Below are 26291 nucleotides of genomic sequence, written 5' to 3' on the forward strand. Positions count from 1 at the left end.
TGCTGATATTTAAAAAGAGGATGCATTCCCTCCCTTGAACCCTGTACCAGTCTCCCACTTTTATTTTTAGCGGCCCCTAGAGGTTGTACCAAGAGTTTATTTGATGGAAGACTTTAACAGAAAAGATTCACCAAGGTTCCTCAATCCTAGTCAAGATTTCTACAGCTATACTTCCTGAAGGTTGTAACAAAGAAGATTTTATCATACTTGCTAAGCATCGACCACACAAAAAAGAGGCATCTCACTACACAAACAACAAATGTAGATCTCATGATCAAGTACATCACTAGAATAGCATGCCTTACTGAAGCACGATAGCAAGTCCTTCAAAGCATCAGTCAAGTCCAAAGGAAAGAACGATAAAAGAAAGCGTGGAGATCACAAGCCACGATGGGTAATTGTCATTATGTTCCACAATTCACTGCCAGAATGTTACCAGCCTTTCAGTTTTAATCATCATATTCCTATCAGAGTTAGCAATTGCATTCACTTTCATACTACCTTCTGGCAATAGAAAGCTACTCGCACAACAAAGGATCAGAGGATAATCTGCAAAATGATGATGACAATGCTAATCAGTACAATTTATTCTAATGCGATTACCCAACTCATTGCTTGCAATTTCATATTATTGCAGCCACATATGCTACCAAAAAATGCAATAATGGCAATTCCCAAGCTGTAGGACATCTCAACTGAAAGAAAAATGATCAACTTCCAAAAATGGCCATTAATTCAAGCTAATTATTCTTTCTTCTAGGCAGTGCAGCAAACCAGCAAGATATATGATTGCTTCAAATGCATCAAATTCTTTGAAGGTACAATTTGCCAACAAAGGAAAAAAAAACTCTGGTGCCAATGCTGAAATTCCAGGTTGAAGTATGAGATAGGTTAAGACTGGATAAGAGTTACACTGGATATCAAAATATGAAGCCTGAAAGTTAGGCCAACTAACAAAACTCAAGTCTAGACTAGGACAAGGTGGAAATAATTTTAAACTCTCTCGAGACAATAACCATAAAGGAATAAGGAAGAAAGAAGGCTCAGCGTTTCTTTGAAACACCAACAGTCTTTCCCCTCCTGCCAGTCGTCTTGGTATGCTGACCACGAACTCGGAGACCCCAGTAGTGACGCAAACCGCGGTGGTTCCTGCAGAAAGAAAAGCAGTAGAAACTTATGAAAATGTAACAGAAAGATTGAATGCATGGAACTCCATGTTACTAGTATCACAAAAAAAGACGCTTTAGTTTCTGGTAGATTCACGAAAACAAGAGTTTTTGTCCTTCTGTTTAGCTTGTATCACGAAAAAAGATGCTTTAGTTTCTGGTAGATTCACGAAAACAAGAGTTTTTGTCCTTCTGTTTAGCTTGTATGTGTGCTTAAACACGTCAGGAAAAGAGGTGTAGAAAATCTTTGGAAAAATAGCAAGCCAACTTTTTTCGTGAAAATAGCAGGTATTAGTAAAAATAGCAAGCCAACTAATTCTCAATTACTATGATTCAATAAAAAAAGATTAAAGTATGTACTACAGGCAAAATAAATGGAGCCAAAATCAGGGGAAGAAACATAGAACTTATATAGTTCAGAAACTACCTAAGTTGAACTAGGAAGTCATCGAAGTCTGATAAAAGAAATCTCAAGAGGACAAGGGAATAGACATTTGAATTTTGAAACTAACATTCCATAGTGCATGAAAGATCCATGTCATTCTAACCTGATCTTCTTCAAACGCTCAAGGTCATCCCTCAACTTCATATCCAGAGCATTTGAAACAACCTGAGAGTACCTGCCATCCTTATAATCTTTCTTTCTGTTCAAAAACCAATCAGGGATTTTGAACTGACGAGGATTCGCCACAATGGTCATGAGGTTCTCAAGCTCGGCTGCTGAAAGCTCACCAGCCCTGCATCATAGGCAAAATAACTAAGAGAACAGTTGAAAAATCTAAACTCAGAGAAGACACCGTGAGATTTATACTGCACAAATGTTCAGGCAACAGATCTATATCGAACCAATCACTAATCGTCCCACCTTAATCACCAGCCCTCAACAAAATGCAAGAAAGTGAAGAGATAAAAAATTGTATAAGCAAAAAAGCACCTAACTTTGCAATTTGTACATTAAGAAAAACTGATTGAATAATGTTCACATTATACCATTGCCCATTGGGGCACAAATTACGACCTTTCAAGTCAAGAACCAGATCGGCGAACCCGAAGACCAAAATTTCACTTATCAAACATCTTAACCGTAAATATCAACGTGAAAAAGAAAAGAAAGCTCACCTCTTGTTCATGTCGACGTCGGCCTTCTTGCAGACGATGTTAGCGAAGCGGCGGCCGAGACCCTTGATGGAGGTCAGGGCGAACATTATCTTCTGCTTCCCATCCACGTTCGTGTTCAGCACACGAAGGATGTGCTGGAAGTCCTCGTTCGCGATCAGAGACTGCCATCAAAATTTCACCCACAAAAGAAAAAGAAAAAAATCGTACAAGAAGTGAGAACTCGAGCCAGAGATACGAAGAAATTCGCAACAATGGATATTCTAAAGAGAAGGGCCAACCATGGCGGCTAGGGCTTTTCTCCTCTCCTGTTTTCCTCCTTGTAGCCTATAGACAAGAGCGATGTGGAAGCAAGGATTTAACCCTAGAAGTAGTAGCGGTCTAGGATATAATAAGTGAAGGCATAACTGAGTACTTTGCGGAGTATTTTGGGCCTCATAGAGCCCATTACATTATATGGGCTACTGGGCCCACTGGACCCACTGGGTCACGTAATAGGATCAAGAGTTGATCATAGTGCAAAGAAATCCAACACCTCCTCACTGCTCATGTCCACAGTATGTATATATATATATATATATATATATATATATATATGTAGTCATTGCCATATATTAAACCGATCTGAGTGAGATCAGCCACATCTAACCTCAATCCATGAGAAAAGTTGTCATTTTTCTTTAATATTACAAAAGGCATTGTGATAAAAGTGGGTTGATCTCCATAATGACTTTAATAGATAATATTTCTCATAAATATAAGTAAATGGATAAAAACAGAGAGGATATGGATATGAAACAGAACTTTCACCAATAATCCATGCATGAGCATTCATAATCCCTGAAGTGATGGAACCTGTTGTTGTCCCTCACAATGATCTCCCTCCCAACAATGCCTGAGATGAACTTAATGGCACGGTGACAGTCGCCGCAAACCCGGAGATTCTTGGTAATCCTTATAGGAATTCCTTGGGGTATGCAGATGAGCCCAAAGGCAAGTGCAAGCTTCTCACTGTGTTGGAGCACCTCACTCTCCTTCTCTTCTTCCTCTAGATCATACAGTGCATACTGCGTATCTGGCGCGTATCCAGCTGCATGCATCTCCTTCCTTAGCTTCACCAGCATCGCCTGGATCTCTGCATTCCTCTCATGGGTGGTGTCCTTGGCTTGGAATACATGGACCACATTCTTCCATGTGATCCAGCTGCATCCCGGGCCTTTCTTGATTCCCACATCCTTCATCTCCATTCTCACTTCTACGGCTTCCGTCCACCGGCCGGCCGAGGCAAACATGTTCGATAGAAGCACGTGGTTGCCGGAGTCTTGAGGGTCCATCTCGAACAGCTTCTCCGCGGCGATCCTCCCTAGCTCTGTCTTGCCGTGCATCTTGCAAGCCCCGAGAAGCGCGCCCCAGACGGAGATGGAAGGCCTCATCGGCATTTGTTTTATGAATTCGTATGCGCGCTCTTCCATCCCTGCGCGGCCGAGCAAGTCCACAACGCAGGCGTAGTGCTCGGTTCGCGGTTCGATCCTAAATCTCCCCTGCATTGTGTGGAACAACTCTAGACCTTCGTTTGTGAGCCCTCCTCTGCTGCACGCGGTGATGGCGCAAACCAATGTCACATAATTTGGCGCGACTTCACCGCTCCTTATCATTTCGTCGAACAAGGAGAGAGCCTTCCGAGCATTCCCAAGCTGAGCGTACCCTCCGATCATGGCATTCCATGAAACCAGATTCCGCTCGGGCATTTCGTCAAACCCCTGCTCTGCATCTTCAATGCTGCCGCATTTCCCGTACATGTCGACGAGCGCGCTACCCACGAAGATGTTGGCATCGACACATGACCTCACAGCGACAGCGTGAACCGACCGTCCGAGGTCGAGGCCCGAGAGGCCAGCGCAGGTGGTGAGGACACTGGAGACCATGAAGTCTGTGGGCTCTAATCCGTTCCTCCTTGCATTCAAATAGACCCCAAAAGCCTCCTCCTCCGCCCCGTTCTGCGCGTAAGCCACCACCATCGAGCACCATGACACGATATTCCTGACACCCATTGCATCAAACACCTTTCTCGCCTCACCCGCAGAACGACACTTCCCGTAGAAATCGATGAGTCCATTGCATACCGAGACGTCCGACTCGAACCCGTCACGTATCACGAGGCCGTGGAGTTGGGATCCAAGGCGGAGGTACAAGGCGCCGGCACAGGCGTTGAGGAAGGCGTTAAGCGACACAGTGTTCGGCTTCCCACCGATCGAAACTAATCCCAGGAAAGCTTTAACAACGTCATCGAAGCGGCCGTCGAGGACGGCGTTGGTCATGACGGCGTTCCAGGACACAACATTTTGGTTCGGCATTTCGTCGAACAGGTTTCTACCATCGGCAGCGAGGCCGGTCTTGAAATACATATCGAGCGCAGCGCACGAAACGAAGACATCAGCGATATACCCGGACTTAACGGCGAGGGAATGGACTTGCCGTCCGGCGAAGGAGGAAGGCAAGGAGGCGGCGGCCTTGAAGGCGGAGGGGAAAGTGAAATCATTGGGCTTGACGGAGGAGCGGAGCATGGCTGCGAAATGGAGGAGGGAGAGGGAAGGCCGGCCATTCTGAGCAGCACCGGAGATGAGGGCAGTCCAGGAGACAACGGACGGGGAGGGGTCGAGGGAGAGGGCGGTGACAGCGGAGGAGGGGAGGTCGAGCTTGGAGTAGAGGTTGACGAGGTGGGCGGAGAGGAAGGAGGGGAGGGGGAGGGGAAAAAGGGATTTGACGATGAGGGCGTGGGTGGCGCGGCCGAGGAGGAGGGAGCGGGTGGAGATGGCGCGCTCGATGAGGGTGGCGAGGGACTGGGCGTCCGGGGGTGGTGAACGTTGCATGTAGCAGCAGACCGTAGAGCATCAACAGTTGCTAAAAGGAAGAGATGCCATCAAGAGGAAAAATTATGACCGTTACTTATTTTAAAATTGAGATAATGAAAAGCTACCTTAAACCATTACTAATACCTCTATGTTTGATCTTTCACATTCAATGGAGAGAGAGAGAGAGAGAGAGAGAGAGAGAGAGAGAGAGAGAGAGGAGTGCTTCATATCTTACTGATGTAATAAATCATTTTCTCATCTATGCCATATTATTTTATTCATTATCTACTGATAAATATAAAGAACGAATAAAACAATTCAAGCAGGACTTCTCCTAAATTTTTAACATTCAGAGAATAAGTAGAACATACGCACAAGATAGCTACAAATAACGAAAGAAACCATGATGCATTATGGCTACCATTCAAACTCAATAGCTTGAATGGTTAATCTGTTCATCTGTTTCCCAACTTGGACTTTGATTCAGTGATCCCATAAATCCGTAAAAGTATAAGCTAAGGCATGAAATGTACCAAAATGCAGGTTTTACCTCACACATATTCCCTCTTCTATGTTTGTTGAAATGAATATTTCAGCTACTGATAATAGGATTTCTACTAGAGTGCAGGAAAGGCAACCTCAGTTCCAGAATTTTATACCTTAGCCAGTGTCATATGTTATACAAGCCATAAAGAATGAAAGTGGAAAAATAAGTGAGCATTTCTATATATTTTACCAGTTGCTAAACGAATACATGAATGCACAAACACTCATAGTATAGAAACATGTGACAAGTTGGACCTCGGAAAAGAATGTTTCTGAAAAAATTGCTGTAGCTGCACTACCTATAATATCACTTCTACAGGACAAAGAAATGAAGCCAATAAAAATAAAGCTGCTGATTGTGAAAATAAGTAACAGACATTAAAAGAGCACAATATATCTGTGGGCAACTCATCGATCCACCATCGCTTTGCTATTCTAACCTTCAGCAGCCAGTCTCTGCGAGCCCTGCTTTATGGTGGAGGGGCTCATCTCACAATAGTACACAGCTCCAAGACAGTAACTTCAGCTCAAACTGCAGCTTGACTACCTCCTTCAGCTCCTCCAACCAACTGCTCAGAACCTTTGCCTTCAAATTGTATTGAGCCACCTGATTCCTTTTGCTTATCATGTACCTCCTTCTCCGACTCCTGAACTGGAAAAACTTCCAATTGCAGGGAGGGGACAATATTGTTAACATGAAGCCATGTCAGTTCCCATAAACTATCCCCATCCGTCGTGCTTGTCTTAGCAAGGATTCCACTTGCCTTCATCACAAGCAGCATATTCTTGAGGAGCTCTGGAATTGTCTCTTGTATCTTCTCCATTCTTCTACTTCTAACTTTAGCCTTCATGTACTTCTCCATATGACTAAGAACCCCCAGCCACAGCTTGGAGAAGGTGCTCAATCCTGATAGATCTTGCAATGACTGCAAGAAGACCTTGCAGAGTAACTTCACAGCATGGAAAAGAGAGATCTCCATATTTCGATAATCCTTTGGTGAATGACTTTGAGAAATTTCCAGCAAGTCATCGAGCAACTGAAAAACAATATCGAAAGACTGCAACCATGTAGAAGCTGAAAGGAAAAGCCCTTCAACTCCTACTAGGCATCTCTGTAGTGATAACAATGCGTGATTTCTCACTTCCTCTCTCTGATCTGTGCATACCTTTCTCAGTGCTTGCACCAGCCTAAGCCACATCTCTCTAATTCCTTCCGATATCCTTTCAGCATCTGCAACTACTTCCTTAACTTCACGTGACCAGCGAGCAAGGCAAGTGACCGATTCTGACATCAGATCTAAAGCATGGATGGATCTATCTGTTGAGCCAAGACGAGATTCTGCAAACTGCCTTGAGGCCTCAATGCAAAGAACAAAGTTTGCTGGTGAAAGATGTGCCCCTTCAGTCATGATAAACACCAGTGCCTCAAAACCAACTTCAGAAGCATCTGGGTGACGAGCAGTGATGGAGAGTAAGGATGTGATGGTTCGCCAACCCATCTGGGATTTAATATGGGTCGCATTTGCCTTAACCAGACGCGTGACCTCCTGTGTGATGTTTTCACAATAAGCATCTGCAACACGGGCATCGAGCTTCAATATTAACTGTAGAGACTTTAGTAGATCATCTACCAGGTTCTCCTTATAAGGTAGTAGCCTCTGGCAAATGCGCAATAAGCCAAAAACAGCCTTTTCCACCAGATTGCAAGGCATCACAGTGGACTGAACTATGTGGGCTATGTGCTCATAGACACCCTGCCAGAGAAGCACAATCCTGTCTCGGTTGTTTAATGTTACAGCAATAAGCAGCTCCAAGCAGAATACTGCTGTGTCTTCGTCATCGAGCGAGCTGGTGATTTTCTGAGGCCGGCCTGCTGCCTGAATGAGGGCCTTCGCAAGATGCACCAACGACTCAGCCTGTAAGAATTTGCTTTCTGTGAATATACTGCCTATCTGACACTTCTGTATGGTCTGAAGAGCTCTCTGCTGAGCTGCTAGCTGCTCTTCAGTTGGCTGTGATCTTGATTCCTCAGCATCTAGATACAATAACTGGCTGAACCTTCCCATCAGCCCATAAGATCTTTTAGAAGTCCCAACTGATGGAATATGAGATGTGGAAAGTAATGAAGGGGCAGGCTTACTCAAAGAATCTGAAGAGTCCAGATCATCAGTTGCATCACTGGTAATACGAGCAGGAAGAAGACCAATCTTCTGCAGTCTTAATATGCAATCCACTATGTTCCTCCAGCCATTCCGAATATAGTCGCCATATGTATTTGCTATAGTGAAAATTGCTTCAGTTGCCATCCTAGCTCTCATGTCCTCCCCAAATGCTGTAACAGGTTCATCAATTAAAGAAGTGTTCAGAAGTGTGGTAAATTTGCAAAGGGCCACGACAAGATCATCCAATACATCTTCAATATGATGGCATGCAGCTACTTTTGCAACAGCCAAGAAACCATCGATGCATGTTAGAAGAACATCTTCATTTTCAGCATAATCAAACACCACAGAAATGGCAGCAACACTAGGGCCAGCCATGACTGCAAACATATCATGATCAAGAAAAGGGCGGGAATCACAAACAATATATGGTGACGTGTTCCTTGACTTTGCTATTAAGTCGACCCAACGGCTGAAGGACATCTCGGGAAATCCTGCTCCCTGCTCAGGAATTGTTCTTATTTCATACCTGCATATAGAGTAATAGAGCTCTGATAAGAACTCCCTCGGGAGATCATTCCCACCATTGATGTGGCGATTGTTCCGGATAAAATCCTCTTCAGTCATCTTCTTCTTCACCTGTGCATTGTGTCGGTCTGTGTTGAGCATAATGAGCGAGTATGACAACAGAAGAGCAGCATCCTTATTAACAAGTATTTGTGGTGATTGCTCATAATATCTCTCAGAAAAAGCCTCAAGAACCCTCTGTATTTTCTGTGACTCACCAGGAAGTCGGAAGGTCTCCAAAAAGAGCCTAAGAGCAGTATCCAAATTCATGTCCTTAAAATCAAAAGTCCCGGCAAATTCATGAAGCACTTGAATGCAAAACTCATCATGGTTGCCCAAGAAGTCCCCAATGAGATTCTTATCCAATCCAGATGTGTACCGTAAAAACAAGGCAACACTATGGGGATCAAGCTTTTCAGGCAAGAGGTGAATACCTTGTAGGAACTCCAATCCCTTCTTTGTATCCCTGTTAAAGTGGTCAGCACCAGCCATTAATCTTTTCTTTAGATACTTCCTATGGCGAACAAAACTAACCCATTTATCAGGATCAGAATAACTCTCGCACTTTGCTAACCAGAAGTCAGAATATTCCTTGATTTCCGTCAGTGTTTGCTCTGGGTATTGAGGTCCACTTTCTATTCTTTCAGCAATCCCCTGAATTACAGCAACCAAGCCATCCAGTGCAAGAACATGCAAATAAGATAACGGACTGTTTACCGGGAATGCACTTTTTGACAGAAGACTAATGAGGTCTTCAAAAACATTAGTGCATGTTATGTCACAATCCATGTTAGCAAACATCTCTGCCATAAAATTTTTCTGCCTGCAAAAATCCACGAGAACCTCCATAGCAACCTCTTGCTGCTGGTAGCTGGCTCCATGTCTGCTCTGAGCCAGTCTTAGGATCACACAAGAGAAGAAAGCCTCAAGCTGAAGCTTTAACTCCTTGCGCAGATGATAATAAAGATTCAAAACGATACTACATACCATCGACAAAATCAAGGGGCTCATTGACAGACCAAACTGCATAAGATTGAAGAATAGCTCATCTTGTACCAAAGCCAGAAGTTTAGGATGTCTACATATTGAGGAACCCCCCAATTCAATAGCCAAATTGATCAATCCCAAAGCAAAAAGAGGCACATCTTCATCGAAGGCTACTTGGCTCATTCTTGGGTTCATCTCAATGTCATCTGCGATATTCAAAAGGGAACAAAGAAATTGAAAAATCTCCACCATGCAGGGAGTCCCATATGGCTCCATCATGTCCTTCATATCATGCATACCCATCTCATCTCCAGAGCTCGTCAAAGTTACATAATCACCATCTCCATTCTCCAAATTCTTAACCTCATAACCTTGATCCTTGTCAATCCCACTGACCTGCAAAACAGTCTTCATCTGAACATAAATATAATTTTGAATTTACAAAATACAAAAATCAAAACCTCCTTTTTTTTTAAAGTACCTCTTGAGATCCAGAGTTCACAACTCCATTAGCTAATGAAGGTTCCTCAATGGTACTATCTGCCATATCAGGCAATCGTGAGAAGATACATCGAATCAGCTCCTGCATCGTGTGCCTCGAGATGCGCTGCAGGAGCTCACCCTTTGTCCCAGCCTGCTGGACAACACGGAAGCAGGTGTTCACGATTGTGCACACATGCCGATTGCTGAGCACCGCAGCTGCACGGCTCCTTATGCAGGCAAGCAGCACATGGAGGATCTTCATCAGCACAGCCTCCTCCGATGCAGGATCAGTGACCTCGAAACGACAGCTGGTAACTGCATCAACCACTGCGTGCATCGCGGCTGCCACATTCACCGTCCCGAGATCAAGCACATCAACTGCAAGGATCTTATGGACCGAGGAGAGTGCCGCACCGGTGATCGGCGCGCCAGTCTCATCAGATCGGATCAAATCGAGGAAGGGCTGGAGATACAAGATGGGGTCAACGGCGTGCCATCGCCGTGGATCCCACAAGAACACCTGACGCCGGAGAGACTTGAGGGAGCGTATAAGAGTGTGATCGACGTGGTCATCATCATCTCCAGCGCCGTAGCGGACGCCTATGGCGCCGATGGCGCCGCCGGCCCACCGCACGTTCCGACGCATTACGGTGAGCACCGCAGCCACCTCAGCGCTGACCACACAAGCCATCGCCACCCTGGGGACCTCAGAAGACACCGCCTTTATGGGGCTTCCGATCGAATTTTGGGTTTCTACCTCTCCCATGGTGGCGAAAAGTAGAGAAAGATATCGAATTCCTTGGATTGGGCAGAGCCAGTAGGGGCGAATCCTGGATGCCCAAAGGCGTATCGAGGCCTAAGAGGCCATTTGAGTATCTGGGCTACTCTGATTTAGTGAGAAAGATGTGATCTTTTGCTAGATGGGGTTGGAAGAGAGATTGGAAATTAAGGATCTTTGCCAATTGGGATGGTAGATCTGAAAACTCAAAGAAGAAGCGGGCGATGCTTACAAGACTAAAAGGCGGATTGGAGAAAGGGGCACCTGGTATCGAGAAGGGGGAAGAGGAGACGCCATTGGAGATCTGGGAAGGTGGCTCGAGAACTTCACTTCCTTCCTTCCTTCCTTCGAATCTCGATATGGGGGGTTGATTTCTGCCAAGTACCTATTTTTTTAGCTCCGATTTGGTTCTTTTGCAGACAGACCCTTCTAGATCACTATATTACATATACACACTACCGGGAAGTCACACTTTTTGTTGTTTTTCTTTTCTTCGTCGTCAAAAACTGCTAAATGCGTTGAATTAGTAATCTATGAGTAGACTTCATTGGTACATAAGTCTGATATCTTAGATATTCAGGAATGAGGGTCATTCATGATCAAGATCATGTCTGGCTCCTCATATGTAATTTGGTTCGAGATAGATTGGTAGCCCAAATATGTCAAAAGAATGGTACGATTTGAGCTTAATATTATCCTGAATCTACCCGGAAGTAGCTTGATCCGATTGGTCTAAACGAGAAGGCCAAATCCACTAGATTCTTGGGCTAGAATAAATGAAGAGATTAGGGCTACAATTTAACACTCTTTCTAATTTGGTGTTAATTGCTTGCCTATAATACGATAGCCCGATAAGGCGATAACTTATCCGGAGTAGATCCGTCTAAGACCCGTTGTCAGGTTAATGACTTCGATTATTCATCTCCTTATCCGACTATCGGACAAAGGTTAGTCTGACTCTAGTAAGCCAACCGTTGGGGACCCATTTATTATTAAGACCTTGGGTTTTGGATCCCAGAGCTAAAAGCCTCGAGGCTCCCAACGCTCCCGGATTCACAAAATCCCTTGGCCTTCCCTTGATTAGCGATTCCTCTACTCAGTTCGGCCTGCGGTAAACCATTCTTTTTTCTCCTTTTCCTTCCCTTTTCTGTTTTTTTAAATCTTTGGAGAAGTCAAGGCTGCCTGAAAGAATGTCGCTTATTTCGTCTATGATTATTCTTCTCAGGATTTGTTGGTAGGAATTACGATTTGGGGTTTTGGGTTTTGATCTTTGACTGGAAATCTTGCTATCTTGGTCGATTTTAATAGAGAGGCCCTTATATTTTGGGTTAGTTTGATCAAATAGTAAGTGTAAGGTAAGATTTTTGGCGTTCAGATAAAGAGAGATGACTCTATCGAGTTAGTTCTATACCATGTTTGTTAAAGTTGCAATATTTATATACTATACCTCTCGATTCAGTTGTTTACAATCGGATACCATAAACAGCCGCACCTTTCAGCGTGTTGGTTATTCATGGGTTCCCTTTTTTATAGGTGAAGTTTTGTGATTGTATTGAGTTAGTTCACCTTGGCTGCGCAGTCCTTTATTTCCATTAAAATTTGTGCATTGTTCAGCAGTTCTTTTTTCATATATTGTGTTTAGACTTATGAATATTGTTTGTGAATGAGATTTCGGTTTTAGCTATAGTGTGGCACTCTTAATCTTCATTTCTTGGTCAGTTGTATGTTTTTGAGTTCATTCTCATTTAATCTTTTCTCACAAGTTTAGCAAACTAATTTAGGATGTTCATTTTACATTCTAAGGTTTTATGCCATTTATAGAAGTAGGAGAACTAACAGTGTCATCGGTCCATTAAGGATCAGATAGATTTAGGACCACCAACACCAGATAAGAGACTGGTTAGCTTTGGACCAACACTGACAACTTGAGATTTCTATCTTGTGACGACAAATAAGCATATTAAGCACCACTTCTGTTGCAATTGGAATCCCCCTGTAATCGTATGAAGTACTTTTATTGTCTTAAACTTTCCCTTTCAGAAGAATGCCTGTATAAAAATTTAACCTTGTCATGTGCTTTCTTCAGTTAGATTCATCCAACTCTATGGCAACTTTTGAACTCATTCTAAGGTAGGTTTTATATGTGCCTACCTCACTATTTTTTATCGCTACCTTCCTCTACCTGGAGATGCATTTTGTATGATGCGCATAGAATTCAGTTAATTGTTGACATAAAGAGATAGGTGAGAAAACTGTTTACTTTCCTGAATCATTTTATATTTGGTACTGAGTCCATTTGAAAAGATTAAGAGCTTGGAAGGGGTAAGTTACATTTAGAGTTCTTGAGGCTACACCAAATTGGAAAGGGTCCTTGTATTACTAATATGCTACAGGACCGTGGTCTCGTGGATTTATGTATATCTGTGGTTACATTAATCAACTTCAGGTGCTGATGTTTATTGCTTAGTCTTCATGCATATTTCATTTGTCTATTGATTTTCTATGAAGTTTTTCTCAATCTCCTTATATTTTAATTTGTTATCAGATTATATATCTGATGCAGTCAAAGATTGGATTTATTGTGCATAGTTTAGTTTTATTGTGCATTTGAGTTCCTGCATAGCTGCATGTTTAACATTAAGTATGCTTGGCTTACTTTAGTATTTTTAGATCTGTATCTTCCTGGCGAAAAGATATGCATTTTTGTTCTTTTCCAATTATTCATGTTATGGATGGCCTTCTGTTGTTCCTCAATACCCAAATATTTGATGGTTCAGTTTTGTTTGAGAAAGGAACTTAACATAGGTCAGTTCTTTCCACAACCATGGACACATAAATTCTGTTGATAATTGATAATAAATCCACTTTCTTTGTATCAGAATGTAAAGTCTAAACTGTCTTGTTTACAGAACACTGGCTATTGTCAATGGCCGAAGGAGACACATCCGTAGAAATTGTGTCATCAGATGAAAAAGGTCATCACTCACCCTCTTTAAGGGAAAAATGCCTGATCGCAGAACCTGTCTCTGGTGGTTCATCTGGTGAAGGTCTGCCTTATGCTCCCGAAGGTTGGCCATGTCCTGGAGATATATGGAGGTGGAAGGTAGGAAATAGAAGATCTATATATGGCCACTGGCTTGATAGGTACCTTTATCCCCCCTCCCATTGTCCTAAAGTTACTGGTAGCAAGATAAAATTTAGGAGCAGGGCATCAGTTGAAGATTATCTACAGAAAGAATTCCCCGACATGGATGTGAATGTCTTTTTCTCCTCTTTTATCTGGAGGATTCCTTGCACCGGAGGAACCCTAAGAAATGGTATTTTCTTGAAATGTTCATTCCTATCCTATCTTCTTCTGTTTCTGGCAAGTTAAACATCTATGCTTTACCTTAACTTTTACAGTGGTTTTAGATTAATCACTCTTTTCTTCTAGGTACATATCAGTGTTTTAAAATTCATGTTGCTACTTAATAACCTGGACTCATTTTGTATCTCAGGTTTTATTTTCAGTGCCAGTAAGAGTTTTTTCTTTTTCACTAAAAGAATTTTCTTTGTTAGAGTTGTTTGTTGCATGCCTTTTTGTTCCGCACTTCCACCGCAAATCTCTATTAAGATATGTGTTGTTTGAATATCTTTTCTGTTATTTATTATTTTGATGTAATCCCATGCTTTGAATTGGTTTTCTTTTGTATCAATAGAAAAGTACTTATTGGAGAGTGACTCTATCTCACTAAGGTTTCTTTAGCTTTCGCCTGTTCCACAGACTGCTTTACAATCTTCTTGCATGAAACAAGAGTTTTATCTATTTCCAATTGGAAGCCAAGTTCCTTCATCTCGCTAGAGTTACCATCTTTTTCAAAAACACAACTTTTTTCCCCTCAAGCTTGAACTTTAGTAAGTACAAATTTGAAGCTCATCAGTATACGATTATGAGCATCATTTTCGAAAACTCAACTTTTTCCCCTCAATCTTGAACTTTAGTAAGTACAAATTTGAAGCTCATAAGTATACGATTATGAGCATCATTTATTATAGGAATGCTGATATCTGTCTCTGATCACGCATTTTGCAGGACCACTGGTTGGTCTTGGAGATTGTAAGGCTCAAAATAAAATGTGCAGCCTTCAAAAGGAATCGAAAATCAAGGCATTGGCAGCCATGGATTGCGATATATGCTGTACTGAAGCGGGGTTTTGTCGTGAATGTTGTTGCATTCTGTGCAGCAAAAATATTGATTGGGCTTATGGAGGTTACAGTTTTATTAGATGTGAGGCTATGCTTGATAAGAATCATATTTGTGGGCATGTTGCACACATTGAATGTGCTCTTCGTTCTTACATGGCTGGGACTGTTGGAGGAAACATTGGCTTGGATGTGGAATATTACTGTAGACGTTGTGATAATATAACTGACCTTATGCAGCACGTAACCAAGCTTTTAGGTGTTTGTGAATCTCTTGAGTCAAGAGATGAAATTGAGAAAATTCTGAACGTTGGTGTCTCCATCTTGCGTGGCTCAGAGCAGATGAAATCAAAGATGTTGAAGAATCAAATTGAATCTATCATCACAAAGGTACTACACGGAGGTTAAATAACCTCATTTCCTAATGAGATGAGATTTTATCCCCGTAGATGTACTTTTCTCATTTTATGGTTTCTCAACCAACAGCATGACCGTGTGAAAATTTAATCCAGCTTCAATTGGGAACTCAGCTTGATGAAATCTGGAAAGTGGAAGGTGACACCTTACTACGCACTGCAGGTCAGTGTTTACAAACTACTTCCAAATTTATGGAACTACTATGATGTTGCCTGTGAAAAGGCCCATATACAATATGCCACTGGCATGCCCCGCCAACGAACTTAGTCCAATCTGTCAGTGTAATTACATGAATAAAGGATAGTTAGTTCCTTTTTTTCTCTTCTGTGAACATAGAAATATGCCTGTGAGGCCAGCATTGTTATCTCATCTGTTGAGACTGGCCATAGCATATTGCATGCATATATCAAGTGATTGTAGTAGTGTTCTGATTATTGAGAATTTTGTTTTATTGCTCTTGTTGTATTAATTTTTCTAATACAGGATATGTGAGCCCTCCTGAAAGTGAGACGGCAATTATGGGGGCTCAGTATACTGGAGAAATTAAAAGAACAATGAATTATGCAAACAATGTTGAAGCTGCACAGAAATATGAAATGACTGATGACAGAACTCATTACCCGACATGTATAAAATCAGATCACAGAAATTTATCTATGAAACTTGAAGATGAAGTAGATAAAGTCCTTCGAGAATTGAAGAGATCGCAAGAATCGGAGTATAGTACTGCAGAGCAAAAACTGTACTCTCATAAAGCTTTCCTTCTTAGTTTATACCAGCAGCTTGATTCAGAAAGATCCGATCTTGTAGATCCTATGTCTTCAGGCCATGGTGATAATGTAGATGCCCTTCTTTCCAGTGTACTGAGGAGGGTGGATCAAATAAAGCAAGAGGAAGAAAAGTTTAGGGTTATGTTGAGAATTGCCAACGGATTCGGACAAACTCCCGGAAGTATCCTGAGAGAACACTTTGGGCTGGTTATTGATGATTAAATTGCATCGTGGCGAATTGAAACAATACCAATTTATGTTGTACTCTTCTATATATATAGTTTTCCTGCAACTGAGGAAAGAGGACTGTTGAATGTAATAGATCAGGAGGAGATCTTGAACATTGTTCCAAGGTTGGAAAACATTGCAGTTATCAGTTTGTATTGTCCAATTTGATTGTTGATGAAGTCATCGCCCCTTTCTGAACATGCTTAATTTTCCCTGTACTTTTCAGACAGAATCTTACCTTCGGCTACTTAGCCACCCTCTATCTAGCATTGATTATTAAATAGATCATATTCGTGTTTAGTTTTTCAATTACTGTGTCACCCATCCATGATCTAATTACTTATATATGATCAAAAAAACAATTTGTATGAACCTAAAGAACCTTATCTCCCACAGTTAATGCTGAAGTTGATCTCCCACTGTTATTTCTTGGCTGCTGTACATCACACATTATTAAACATGTTACAAAGACTTCTATTTATACCCTACAATTTTAGCTTTACAGATATGAGTTGGTCAACTGACGCGTTTGTCAACTATTTTAAAGTTTGAGTCATTTTCTCAAGCGCTAAAATTTCATACCGAGGAGTTTTCTAAGAACTCTATAAACAGCATATACACACGAAGATTTATCTAAACACTCCCGTTGGATCAACTTATCTCTAATCTCCGCCATCTAGTAGTAAGTCAACGAATGATTATTTAATCAAGTAAATCAAGGCGGCCAAGCAATCACGGCGTTGAACTCTTCTCCTGAGTCTTGCACTCCCATTCCATTGTCATCCAAACTTAAAGCAGTTTTAAGTGCTCTCTATCTCAGGAGCTTGGGCTTCTCTCCTCTGTTCCGACTCTGGTACGTACGTTTTCCCCCACCTTTTTCTACCTCATATTTGTGGAATTTATACTTCCAAGTATCCTTTCTACATCGGAATTTGTCATTCATTCATTCATTCATCTAGCTGTGAGGAAAATGATCAGTAAAAACAAGGAACTGAACTGGTTGCAAGTAGTAAAATGAGTAACAACATGATCATTCTTCGTTTTCGTTCTACCCACTAATAAAACAAGAGGAGGAAAAGTTAAAAAAGGGGTAATATCTTCTTGGTTTTCTTCTTCTCTTCTTGTTGATAAGGTTCTTAAACGTGTCTGAATAGATGTGGTGTTTTGTGAGATCTTTCGTGCTTTATTAAGCTTGGAGTTTATAGTTCGCCTAGAGTTTTTCTAAATTCAGACGGTGTGATTATATATGTGGAATCTGGGTGTTAATCAATCCACTTCTTTTCTCATGCAAACTTATCTATTATCTATTTAAGTGCACGCGAAACATACGGATGAAAGAAAAAACTTAAAACGTTTCTTTGTTATAAAGAAAAGAAAAAAATGATGAGTAATTGTCAAGCTAATTTATGTAGTGGTTTTACTTGTTAGAGGGCCTATAAAAGCAAAACTTGTCACATTTGTAAGTCAAAGTCATATGTAGCCAAATCATCTAAAGACAAGGTCTTCTAAAGGCTTCTCTCTAGTCTCTTGTGCATTCCTATCTATCCCTTATGCTAATTCATGTATTTCTAGATCTTTCAATCCAATTGTCAACAAAAATGATATCAGAGCTTAGGTTTACAAGTGGGCGTTCTTCAATTTTGAATAGAAAAGGAAGTATGGCTTTCATTGTAGGTGATACTAAGGTGTCACACAATCCACTCTTCCAATATGTGATAGCAAGAATTATGATATTTAAAATTCAAGATCATGACTACTCTAGCGAGATCTATTAGTGTACAGTAGAAGTAGGCCACATGGAGATTGAAGACAAGATCTAACTCACAAATGCGAAGAAGGATATATTTAATATAAGTAGGACGATGAATACAAAGGCATTGTACTTCATCCAGCAATGGGTGGTGGATAAGGGAAACAATTTTGACCGGTCTCGATAAATTGACACGTACTTGAACATTTTAAACGGGTTTAAGTTTAATATAATCAAATTCATATCATAAACAAGTTGATTTGACATGCCTAACTTGATTATTAAATATATAATGCTCGTGTTTATGACTCAATCCGCCAACCATCTTATTATGCCTAGAATAGCACATTTATCACCTACATAGCCCATTTTTAATATGAAAAATATTACTTATTTATAATTTGAGTAATTTATATAAATTTTAATAAATCATGTTAGTCAATGACTTGTTTATGACTCATTTAAACCATTTAATAAGCTAATCGTATTTGTATTTGCATTGCTATATAAAAATAAAAAAAATTATAAGTAATTTAAGTTACTTTATGGAATTACTAGTTAAATCATATTTGTAATCAAACTAAATAAAGCCAAATTATAAAACTTAAACGTCCCTTAACTTCCACGGTACCCTCGGGAGAAGTTGCTCACTTGTGAGACTCATGTAGAGGTTGGAAGAGCCGGCAATATACATACCATCATCTTTAATACAGTAAAAGTTTTGACAATCATCTATCAATCATATATTTGCCCGTCAAAGCTCAATAAACAACGTGCCTGATTATCTAAGATTCACAAATTGAGACTTTCGGTCTAGATCCTACTATATAATAGAAAAAATATATACATAATTTTTTTTATCAATTACTCTAGTTAGAAAGGTGTTAGGTATAATCAAGATATAAATATCACACTTCTTTCAATAGTACACTGTGTGAGTGTCATATTATTACGTAAGCAATAAGCATAACACCAATGTAACAATCAACAAGTACAACGACGACGAACATTATTATCATGGTATAAACATTGTGTTATCATACATGAGTATACTAATAGTGATACAAACTCATAATAGCAAATATAATTATACCAATTATTATATTATGTGTGGCAATATAATATTATATATAAGAAATTCTAGCGTATGCACTAATAACTAGGAATACGAAGGGAACATAATCCAACTGTCAGAAACCGCTAGTTTCTTTGGTAACGAGGTTCCACTACAATTGTGTTATAAACTCACACGATTTAATAATACAAGCATAATAACTCGAATCAGAATAAAATGAGCTAAAAAGACACTAAACCCAAATGCATGGGCTTGAGCCAGCCCAGCCCAACCAGTCTAGGGTCGATCTCGGGCCGCCCCAGCTCGTAGCCCGCATGGGCTTAGGAGCATGACACGACTTCACCCTTCTTTGTGCTTTTCTTCTTAGGTGTTACAAAAGCAAAGTTTTAATAAAGGCTTCTTTTAAGTCTCATGTACATTCCTTTCTATCTCTGTTTTACCAATCGACGTAAGTCTTTGGATCCAAATAGCAACACCACTTTGGTTGGTCAATATAGAAGTACCTAAAACACTTTGGAAGAGACGAGCCTCTTTGTATATTTTGAGAGTGGCAATATTTTTTCATGGGTTTTTTTTTAATTTTTCTCTGCCTTGTTCTTTCCAGGTCAATCTGATCTGGTTAAGTTATGGTTGCTTCCGATTTCTCTTGCTGAACTATGAGATTAGTTAAATTTAATTTTATGTCCGTAATTTTCTTGTTACTAACTTTCAACTTATTTCTAGAGATTAGAGAGAATGAGCTGGGAAAGCTCAATCCTAGATCCCTTACTGTCTTCTATAGGACAGCAGATCAGTTACCTTTTTAACGGCAAAGACAATGTGGATAAAATGAGAAGCGCTATGGAGGATTTGAACGCTAGGAGAAGGGACATAGAAAATATGATACGAGATGGCGAGAGGAAAAGAGAAAGGCCGACAGATGAAGCGAAACATTGGCTGCAGAAGGTAGCAGATGTTGATGCCAAGGTGAGTAAAGTTGCGAATATTTATGAGCAGAGGGGCTGTCGTCTTATCAGAGATTGCTCGTTGAATTGTTGGTCGAGCTACAAAATCAGCAGGAAAGCAACCAAGTTGCTTGCGGGGGTGGTGGAGTTGAAAATGGAACGGGAAGCTTTTGCTGCTGTCTTGATGCATTTGCCTCCGGAATCCATCCTAGAATTATGTATGCCATCATTGTTGATGAAGGCGAGCTCTATTGAGTCTCATATTGAGATGGTTCGTGGCTACCTGAGCGATGACAATATTGGGATTGTTGGGATATGTGGTATGGGTGGGGTTGGGAAGTCCACTCTTCTGAAGCTAATCAATAATTCGTTGCTAGGTGAAGGAAACTTGGGCTTTGGTCACGTTATCTGGATTGAAGCTTCAGAGGTTGACATGCTGCACAAACTTCAACTTCAAATACTTTCTAAATTAGACCTCGAAAAACATAAAGATGTCAACTCAAATGCCACCGCAATACACAAATTTCTACAAAACAAAAATTTCTTGGTGCTCATAGATGGATTATTTGAAGCAATAGATCTTACTCTGACTGGAATTCCAATGTCCGACACGAGGAGCACTGTTGCTGCAGGAGCTAACCACAAGCACACGGTGATCTTCACCACGAGGTCTCAGAGTGTTTGTGCCAAGATGAAACCCCATAGGACGATCAAAATGGAATGCTTGGAGCCAGACGAGGCAATGAGTCTGTTCAGAGAGATCGTTCCTGCAGACATCATAGACTCTGATCACAGAATCGAAAGCCTAGCCATGGAAGTGGTTCACCAATGTGGTGGCTTACCTCTAGCTCTCATTGTCATTGGGAAGGCTATGTTGGGTAAGAAGACTTTCCAAGAGTGGGAAGCCGCAGTCCAATCATTAAAGAACTCACACCTTGATGTGCTCCCAGATATGGAAGACCAGATCTTTCATACCCTGCAGTTCAGCTACAACGATTTGCGGCGTGACGTGGTTCAGGAGTGTTTCTTGTCTTGCTGCTTGTGGCCCCGCGGTCAGTATATCCCAATAGATAGTCTCATTGTATGCTGGATGGGTCTTGGTTTAATAAACAAGTCCGGTGACATCAGTTGGCCTTACGACATTGGGCTTGATGTCATCCGAAACCTGAAGAATGCATGCTTATTGGAGGCAGACCCTACGGATGAAGATGAGTATGTAAAATTACACAGCATGATATGGGATTTGGCGCTGTGGATCGCAACAGATCGCGGAGAAAGCATGAACAAATGGATAGTGCCTGCCCCAGAAGAAGAACCCAGAGGGTCGATGGAGTTCTACTCAAAAGGAGCCAGTGGGGCGAGAGAACCATTCGAGATCGTGGAGAACTGGGAATCCGTAGTTCGAGTTGCTCTGATGAATACTAGAATAGTGTCTCTCCCCGAGCCGAATGTAGATGCGTCGAATCTCTCAACATTAAGTCTCAAAGGAAGCATTTCTTTGATAAGTATACAACACGGTTGTTTCCAAAAGATGAGCCGACTCACGTACTTGGATTTGTCTTATACCGCCATAGAGGAGCTGCCAACGGACATCGAGGCTTTGGTGAATCTCAAATATCTTAACCTCTCTTACACACGGATCTCGTCACTGCCTTGGGAACCTGAACAAATGATGACATTGAAGTACCTGCTTCTGCGTGGTATTGAGAATCTAGACGAAGAATCCATCATCAAGGTGTCAAGGTACTCGCACAATCTCCAAGTGCTAGACGTGTCACCGTATATAGAGATAAGCTTGCCCGCCCCGTTCAAGTCGTTGACACGTCAAACGGCCATCTCGATGGCTGTTAAATCAACAAAAACTCTTAGTCTAATATCGCATATAAAATGGGCATATATGCGGCGCATCCGACTATGTGATATTGAAGATCTGACTGTACTCATACTCGGCGAGCTGAGCCGTGCACAAATCCAAGAATTGGAGGTATATTCCTGCCCCAGATTGGATATGCTGGTGACTGAGGAATATAGCAGACTGAAGAAGCTCCTTCTGTGCAGCCTTGCGGATTTGAGACATGTTCATTGGCAGCTGAACAAGTGCGCCTTCCAGGATCTGCGCATGTTGGTGATTGAAGAATGTGACAAGTTGGAGGAGATTACTTGGGCTTTTAGACTGCCCTTTCTCAAGAAATTGCATGTAGTACGGTGCCGTCGCATGAAAGAGCTGATTGGTCAAGAAAACTTTGAAGGACGCGATAGGTTTCCTCCCTTCCCCAGACTCAGAGAGCTGTGCTTGGACGGCCTACCAGAGCTACGAAGCATATGTCACCAGCCACTTCATTTTCCTTCTCTGGAGTCCATCGTGGTATTGCGATGTCCTCTGCTTACAAAGCTCCCATTCCACTCTCAGATGATGATGAAGAAGAACAACAAGCTCAAGTGCATTGGAGGCGAGAGCAAATGGCTGGAAAATTTGGAGTGGGATGATGAGGATACTAAGCGATTCTTTTCCGATTACTTTCGACAACGGCGGAGCATTTGATCATGTCATCCAGGCGACAAAGTGCAGTACTGTCTGTTTCTCTGTCATCTTTCCCCATTGCTAACAACTTCTTTTCAGTTTTTTCTTTTGCTTTGTGGGAATCCAGTGTGATTGAGTCCGATGTTGTTTGCCGTGTGTATTAGTGTGCTTGTGAGCAAGAGAGATATTCTTTAGAAGAAATGGTTTTCAGTGAAGTTTCTTGCGTTCCTTTTAGTTGTCTAATTAGTGAAGTTTACAGGTTAAAGGTGCGACAAAGCTAATATACAGATTTAGGGATATATGTTAGCGTGCACCTACCTTCTTTTTTAATTGATTTTCTTTGGTTAAGAGCGTCCACTAATCTTCTAACTCTCCAAAATTTTAGGCTCAAGCAATCAGACGAGCAAAAGATTCAACAATCAAGGCACCAGTAGAAACGTGTATAGCATTATGGAACTTTTAACTAATCCTATTTGTACCAATTCCCTCTGCATATAAGTGCATTTTTTTAGGCAAAGGGCGTTGCTATTAATTTCTTCTCTCTTTCGAAGAAGATGCTAATTAGACTATACAGATCTTCATATTTAAAAAAATGATGCTGATTTATTATACCACACATTATCATGGCCAACCATTGGAAAGTACTCTAGGATATATATCTTAATCTATGATGCTCTTATAAATCATTGTGATGTCTATGATTATCTCTTACTATATAATTAGATGTAGCTTAGGTAAAGAAGATGTCATCTTTAATGATCGTTATCTCTATTGACATTTTCGAGCTCTCTTCTCCAGCAGTTTCCTCTTGGTATCCAGCAATCATCTGTCTATACGTTTAATTTTCTCAAGTGGGCTATTTCTTATTCAGGATTTACGGAAAAAAAAAACGCCTGTACACAAAGATTCTCGTAATACTTGAAAAAAAGGAAAGATAAAGGAAAGACTTTTATTCCTCAGTTGGACCAATTTGCCTCTCAATATCTTCTATGGTGTTTGTTGCACCTAGAATGAAGTCAACCGATGATCATTGACATCAAATAAAGCAAGAAAGACATTCGAGGTAATGGTGCAGATCTAATGTTCTTCTTTGTCTCTTGTTCTCACTGGATTATCTCCAATAGGAGTTCTCCTCAGCAGCTTGAGCTTTTCTCCGTTTAATCCTCTTGTTTTGTCCTTCTGCCAATTCTGGTACTTTTGTGATATGATATGCATTATCTCAGCTGTTGCGAGGAAATAAATGCCTGTATTAGATTAACACAGACGGCACAAAGTTAGATGAATAAACTATTTCTAATCTCTTGATCTTTAACAGTGGCAATGGATTGCGTGTGTCGTATTTTGGAGGCCTTGCTGCCTGGCCTAAGAGATCCAGTGGTTCAGCACGCTGATTTTCTCCTTCGTACTGAAGAGAAATTGGACAATATGAGCAACGCCATTGGAAGATTTGAAAGTCAAAAGGAGCGATGTCTGCAAAATGATCACATATGGAAAAGGGAAAAAAGAAGAGCCTACGGATAAAGTTAAGCGTGGGCTGAGGAAAGTAGGAAATATTGAAGCCGAGGTGCTTGCGCTTATAAACAATTACAAGCATAGGGATAGTTGCCTCATCAAAGATTTCTTGCCGAATTGCTGTTCAAACTATCAAGTAGGCAAAAAAGCTACGAAGTTGCATAAGGATGTGGAAGAGTTGAAGAGGGAACGATATGCATTTGCTACTATCTTAATGCCTTCTCTTCCAGAATCTATCTATGAGATGCCCATACGATCAATCTTGAAGGTGGGGAAGGTTTTGGAGTCTCATATTGAGATTGTTTATCCACTACTTGAGCGGTGAAGATAATGAGATCGTAGGGATATGGGGTATGGGAGGGGTGAGAAAGACCACTCTTTTGAAGCTAAGCAATAATTCCTTACTCGGCGAAGGAAACTTGGGCTTCGATCTTTTCTTCTGGGTTGAAGATCCACGGGATGACACATTGACACATTGCAGAAGCTTCAGCATACTATACTCTATAAACTGGGACTTGAAGATCAGAAAGATGCCAGCTTAAACGGCAACAGAATCTCTGGCTTTCTACGAGACAAGCACTTCTTGCTGCTTGTAGATGGATTGTTCAAAGAAATAGATCTTACTCGTGTTGGGATTCCAATTTCTAGTCGGAGCAATGTTGCTGCAGCCACTCACAAGCACAAGTTGGTATTCACCACACGGTTTGAGAGTGAGGCGATATGCATTCCCAGAGCAGGATCAAAGTGGAATGCTTGGAGTCAGATGAAGCAGAGCTTCTTTTAAAAGAGATTGTTCCCGAAGACGTAATCAGGTCTGACCACAGAATACCAAGCCTAGTGGAGGAGATTGCTTGTGAATGTGATGGCTTGCCATGAGCTCTCATTGTCATTGGGAAAGCTCTGTTCACTAAGAGGTCCTTCCAAGAGTGGGAATTTACAGTCGAATCATTGAAAAAAAAGAATAGAAAAGTCAAAGCTTCATGTTCTCCCAGCTGATAGGGAGAACCATATCTTTACCACCTTGAAGTTGAGCTACGATTATTTGCAAGATGATATGCATCAAGAGTATTTTTTGTCTTCTTGTTTGTGGCCTGCAGATCAATATATATATATATCGATAAATGATCTCATTGAATGTTGGATGGGGCTCGGGCTGATAAATGAGTTTGACGAGATCCATGAAGCATATAATCAAGGGCACTCTATCATTGGAGACGTGAAGGGTGCATGGTTGTTAGAGCCCGACCTTGCTGAAGAAGATGAATATGTAAAATTACACAGTGTGATGTGGGACTTGGCACACTGTGGATCGCAACAGATTCTGGGAAAAGGAGGAATCGGCGGATAGTGCGTTCAGGCTGTGCATTTGAATGAGCTTCCCTTGCAAACAAGCAGCCAGATAAAGCGCTTTTTACCAGAAATGTGCAGTGGGATGGAGGACCTTCATTCAGAAATACACTGTGCGCCCTGCCCTCTTTTCCCTCAAGTGGGTTGGAGGAACTCCGATGGAACTGGTATTTCGTATCTCTAATGAATAGTACAATAATAAGTCTGCCTGAGCCAATGGCAGTTAGTTTTATCTCAACATTAACTCTTAAAAGGAAATACTTTTATGATAAGTATACCACACGGTTGTTTCCAAAAGATGATATACATCTCAGATACTTGGATTTATCTTATACTGCCATAGAAGAACTTCCAACCGATCTTGAGTGTTTGTTGGTGCTCCAATACCTTAACCTTTCTCATACACAAGTCTCGTCACTGCTGAGGGCAACAGGAAGATTGCGGAGTTTGAAGTTCCTGCTTCTGCGAGGTATCGAGAATCTTGACGAAGAATTTATCGAGGTGATGTTCTTATTGCATGACCTCCAAGTTCTAGACGTGTCGCCATATATTGAGCTGGATCCATAAATCTTGGAGCTCTTGGGATATCATCTGAAGTCCATCTCAATGGCGGTTAAGTCACACCGAACTCTTACAGATATAGTAGGTTGGTTACACAGAAAATTTCGGCAGATCCAACTATATGGTATTCAATATCTAGATAACTTCGTACTCTGGCAGCTGACCAATGCACAGCCCTACCTCCGTGGCTTGAATATGTTGGATATATATCCTAGGTGTCTCTCCAGACTTGAGAAACTCCTCTTGTCGGCTTGTGTGACCTACCAAATTTAGGGAAAATCCTTTGGAGCAGAAGAGAGCTCGGTTTGTGCCTTCCGAGTCGCCGCA

At 41.3% G+C, this 26291-nt stretch overlaps 5 protein-coding genes across 9 annotated transcripts; 2 read left to right on the forward strand and 3 right to left on the reverse strand.

Annotated features, from left to right (window-relative positions):
* Positions 1 to 764: 764 nt before the first annotated feature.
* Positions 765 to 2722, reverse strand: LOC140774964 (small ribosomal subunit protein uS13z/uS13y/uS13x-like). The gene is made up of 4 exons (XM_073118166.1): positions 2564 to 2722; positions 2286 to 2446; positions 1715 to 1903; positions 765 to 1149 (listed from the first exon to the last, which is right to left on the reverse strand). Exons 1-4 carry the CDS (start codon positions 2564 to 2566, stop codon positions 1044 to 1046), a joined length of 459 nt encoding a protein of 152 aa, XP_072974267.1. The 5' UTR covers positions 2567 to 2722; the 3' UTR covers positions 765 to 1043.
* Positions 2723 to 2806: 84 nt separating this feature from the next.
* LOC140774963 (pentatricopeptide repeat-containing protein At4g14850) lies at positions 2807 to 5360 on the reverse strand. Its single transcript, XM_073118165.1, has 2 exons — positions 5279 to 5360; positions 2807 to 5183 (listed from the first exon to the last, which is right to left on the reverse strand). The coding sequence occupies exon 2, from the start codon at positions 5150 to 5152 to the stop codon at positions 3089 to 3091; it is 2064 nt and encodes a 687-aa protein (XP_072974266.1). The 5' UTR covers positions 5153 to 5183; positions 5279 to 5360; the 3' UTR covers positions 2807 to 3088.
* Positions 5361 to 5889: 529 nt separating this feature from the next.
* LOC140773159 (ARF guanine-nucleotide exchange factor GNOM-like) lies at positions 5890 to 11049 on the reverse strand. 3 transcript variants are annotated; one of them, XM_073115573.1, is made up of 2 exons: positions 9878 to 11049; positions 5890 to 9810 (listed from the first exon to the last, which is right to left on the reverse strand). In XM_073115573.1, exons 1-2 carry the CDS (start codon positions 10643 to 10645, stop codon positions 6208 to 6210), a joined length of 4371 nt encoding a protein of 1456 aa, XP_072971674.1. In that variant the 5' UTR covers positions 10646 to 11049; the 3' UTR covers positions 5890 to 6207. The 3 variants fall into 3 exon arrangements, with proteins under 3 accessions (XP_072971674.1, XP_072971676.1, XP_072971675.1); XM_073115575.1 differs by having other exon boundaries at positions 5890 to 9792; positions 9878 to 11048; XM_073115574.1 differs by having other exon boundaries at positions 5890 to 9804; positions 9878 to 11048.
* A 563-nt stretch (positions 11050 to 11612) lies between these two features.
* Positions 11613 to 16516, forward strand: LOC140774538 (uncharacterized). 3 transcript variants are annotated; one of them, XM_073117570.1, is made up of 6 exons: positions 11659 to 11768; positions 11883 to 12012; positions 13567 to 13974; positions 14730 to 15229; positions 15352 to 15418; positions 15740 to 16516. In XM_073117570.1, exons 3-6 carry the CDS (start codon positions 13584 to 13586, stop codon positions 16246 to 16248), a joined length of 1467 nt encoding a protein of 488 aa, XP_072973671.1. In that variant the 5' UTR covers positions 11659 to 11768; positions 11883 to 12012; positions 13567 to 13583; the 3' UTR covers positions 16249 to 16516. The 3 variants fall into 3 exon arrangements, with proteins under 3 accessions (XP_072973670.1, XP_072973671.1, XP_072973668.1); XM_073117569.1 differs by lacking the exon at positions 11883 to 12012 and having other exon boundaries at positions 11613 to 11768; XM_073117567.1 differs by lacking the exons at positions 11659 to 11768; positions 11883 to 12012 and adding an exon at positions 12031 to 13462.
* A 553-nt stretch (positions 16517 to 17069) lies between these two features.
* On the forward strand, positions 17070 to 22759 carry LOC140772977 (disease resistance protein SUMM2-like). The gene is made up of 2 exons (XM_073115258.1): positions 17070 to 17107; positions 19810 to 22759. Exon 2 carries the CDS (start codon positions 19815 to 19817, stop codon positions 22563 to 22565), a length of 2751 nt encoding a protein of 916 aa, XP_072971359.1. The 5' UTR covers positions 17070 to 17107; positions 19810 to 19814; the 3' UTR covers positions 22566 to 22759.
* The last annotated feature ends 3532 nt before the right edge of the window (positions 22760 to 26291 follow it).

This window comes from Typha angustifolia, chromosome 13 (assembly GCF_048772165.1).
Source record: "Typha angustifolia cultivar Huaian chromosome 13, ASM4877216v1, whole genome shotgun sequence".
In the NCBI taxonomy this organism is placed as follows: domain Eukaryota; kingdom Viridiplantae; phylum Streptophyta; class Magnoliopsida; order Poales; family Typhaceae; genus Typha; species Typha angustifolia.

Coding starts and splice junctions, on each gene's coding strand:
- LOC140774964 (XM_073118166.1), bottom strand. Junction 1,904..2,285: donor GACGTCGACATGAACAAGAG/GTGAGCTTTCTT, acceptor CCTATGATGCAG/GGCTGGTGAGCTTTCAGCAG. Junction 1,150..1,714: donor GAGCGTTTGAAGAAGATCAG/GTTAGAATGACA, acceptor TTCTTTCTGCAG/GAACCACCGCGGTTTGCGTC.
- LOC140774963 (XM_073118165.1), bottom strand. CDS start 5,152: ATGCAACGTTCACCACCCCCGGACGCCCAGTCCCTCGCCACCCTCATC.
- LOC140773159 (XM_073115573.1), bottom strand. CDS start 10,645: ATGGGAGAGGTAGAAACCCAAAATTCGATCGGAAGCCCCATAAAGGCG. Junction 9,811..9,877: donor TGAACTCTGGATCTCAAGAG/GTACTTTAAAAA, acceptor ATTTATGTTCAG/ATGAAGACTGTTTTGCAGGT.
- LOC140774538 (XM_073117567.1), top strand. CDS start 13,285: ATGTTTAACATTAAGTATGCTTGGCTTACTTTAGTATTTTTAGATCTG. Junction 13,463..13,566: donor GAGAAAGGAACTTAACATAG/GTCAGTTCTTTC, acceptor TCTTGTTTACAG/AACACTGGCTATTGTCAATG. Junction 13,975..14,729: donor CGGAGGAACCCTAAGAAATG/GTATTTTCTTGA, acceptor CGCATTTTGCAG/GACCACTGGTTGGTCTTGGA.
- LOC140772977 (XM_073115258.1), top strand. CDS start 19,815: ATGAGCTGGGAAAGCTCAATCCTAGATCCCTTACTGTCTTCTATAGGA.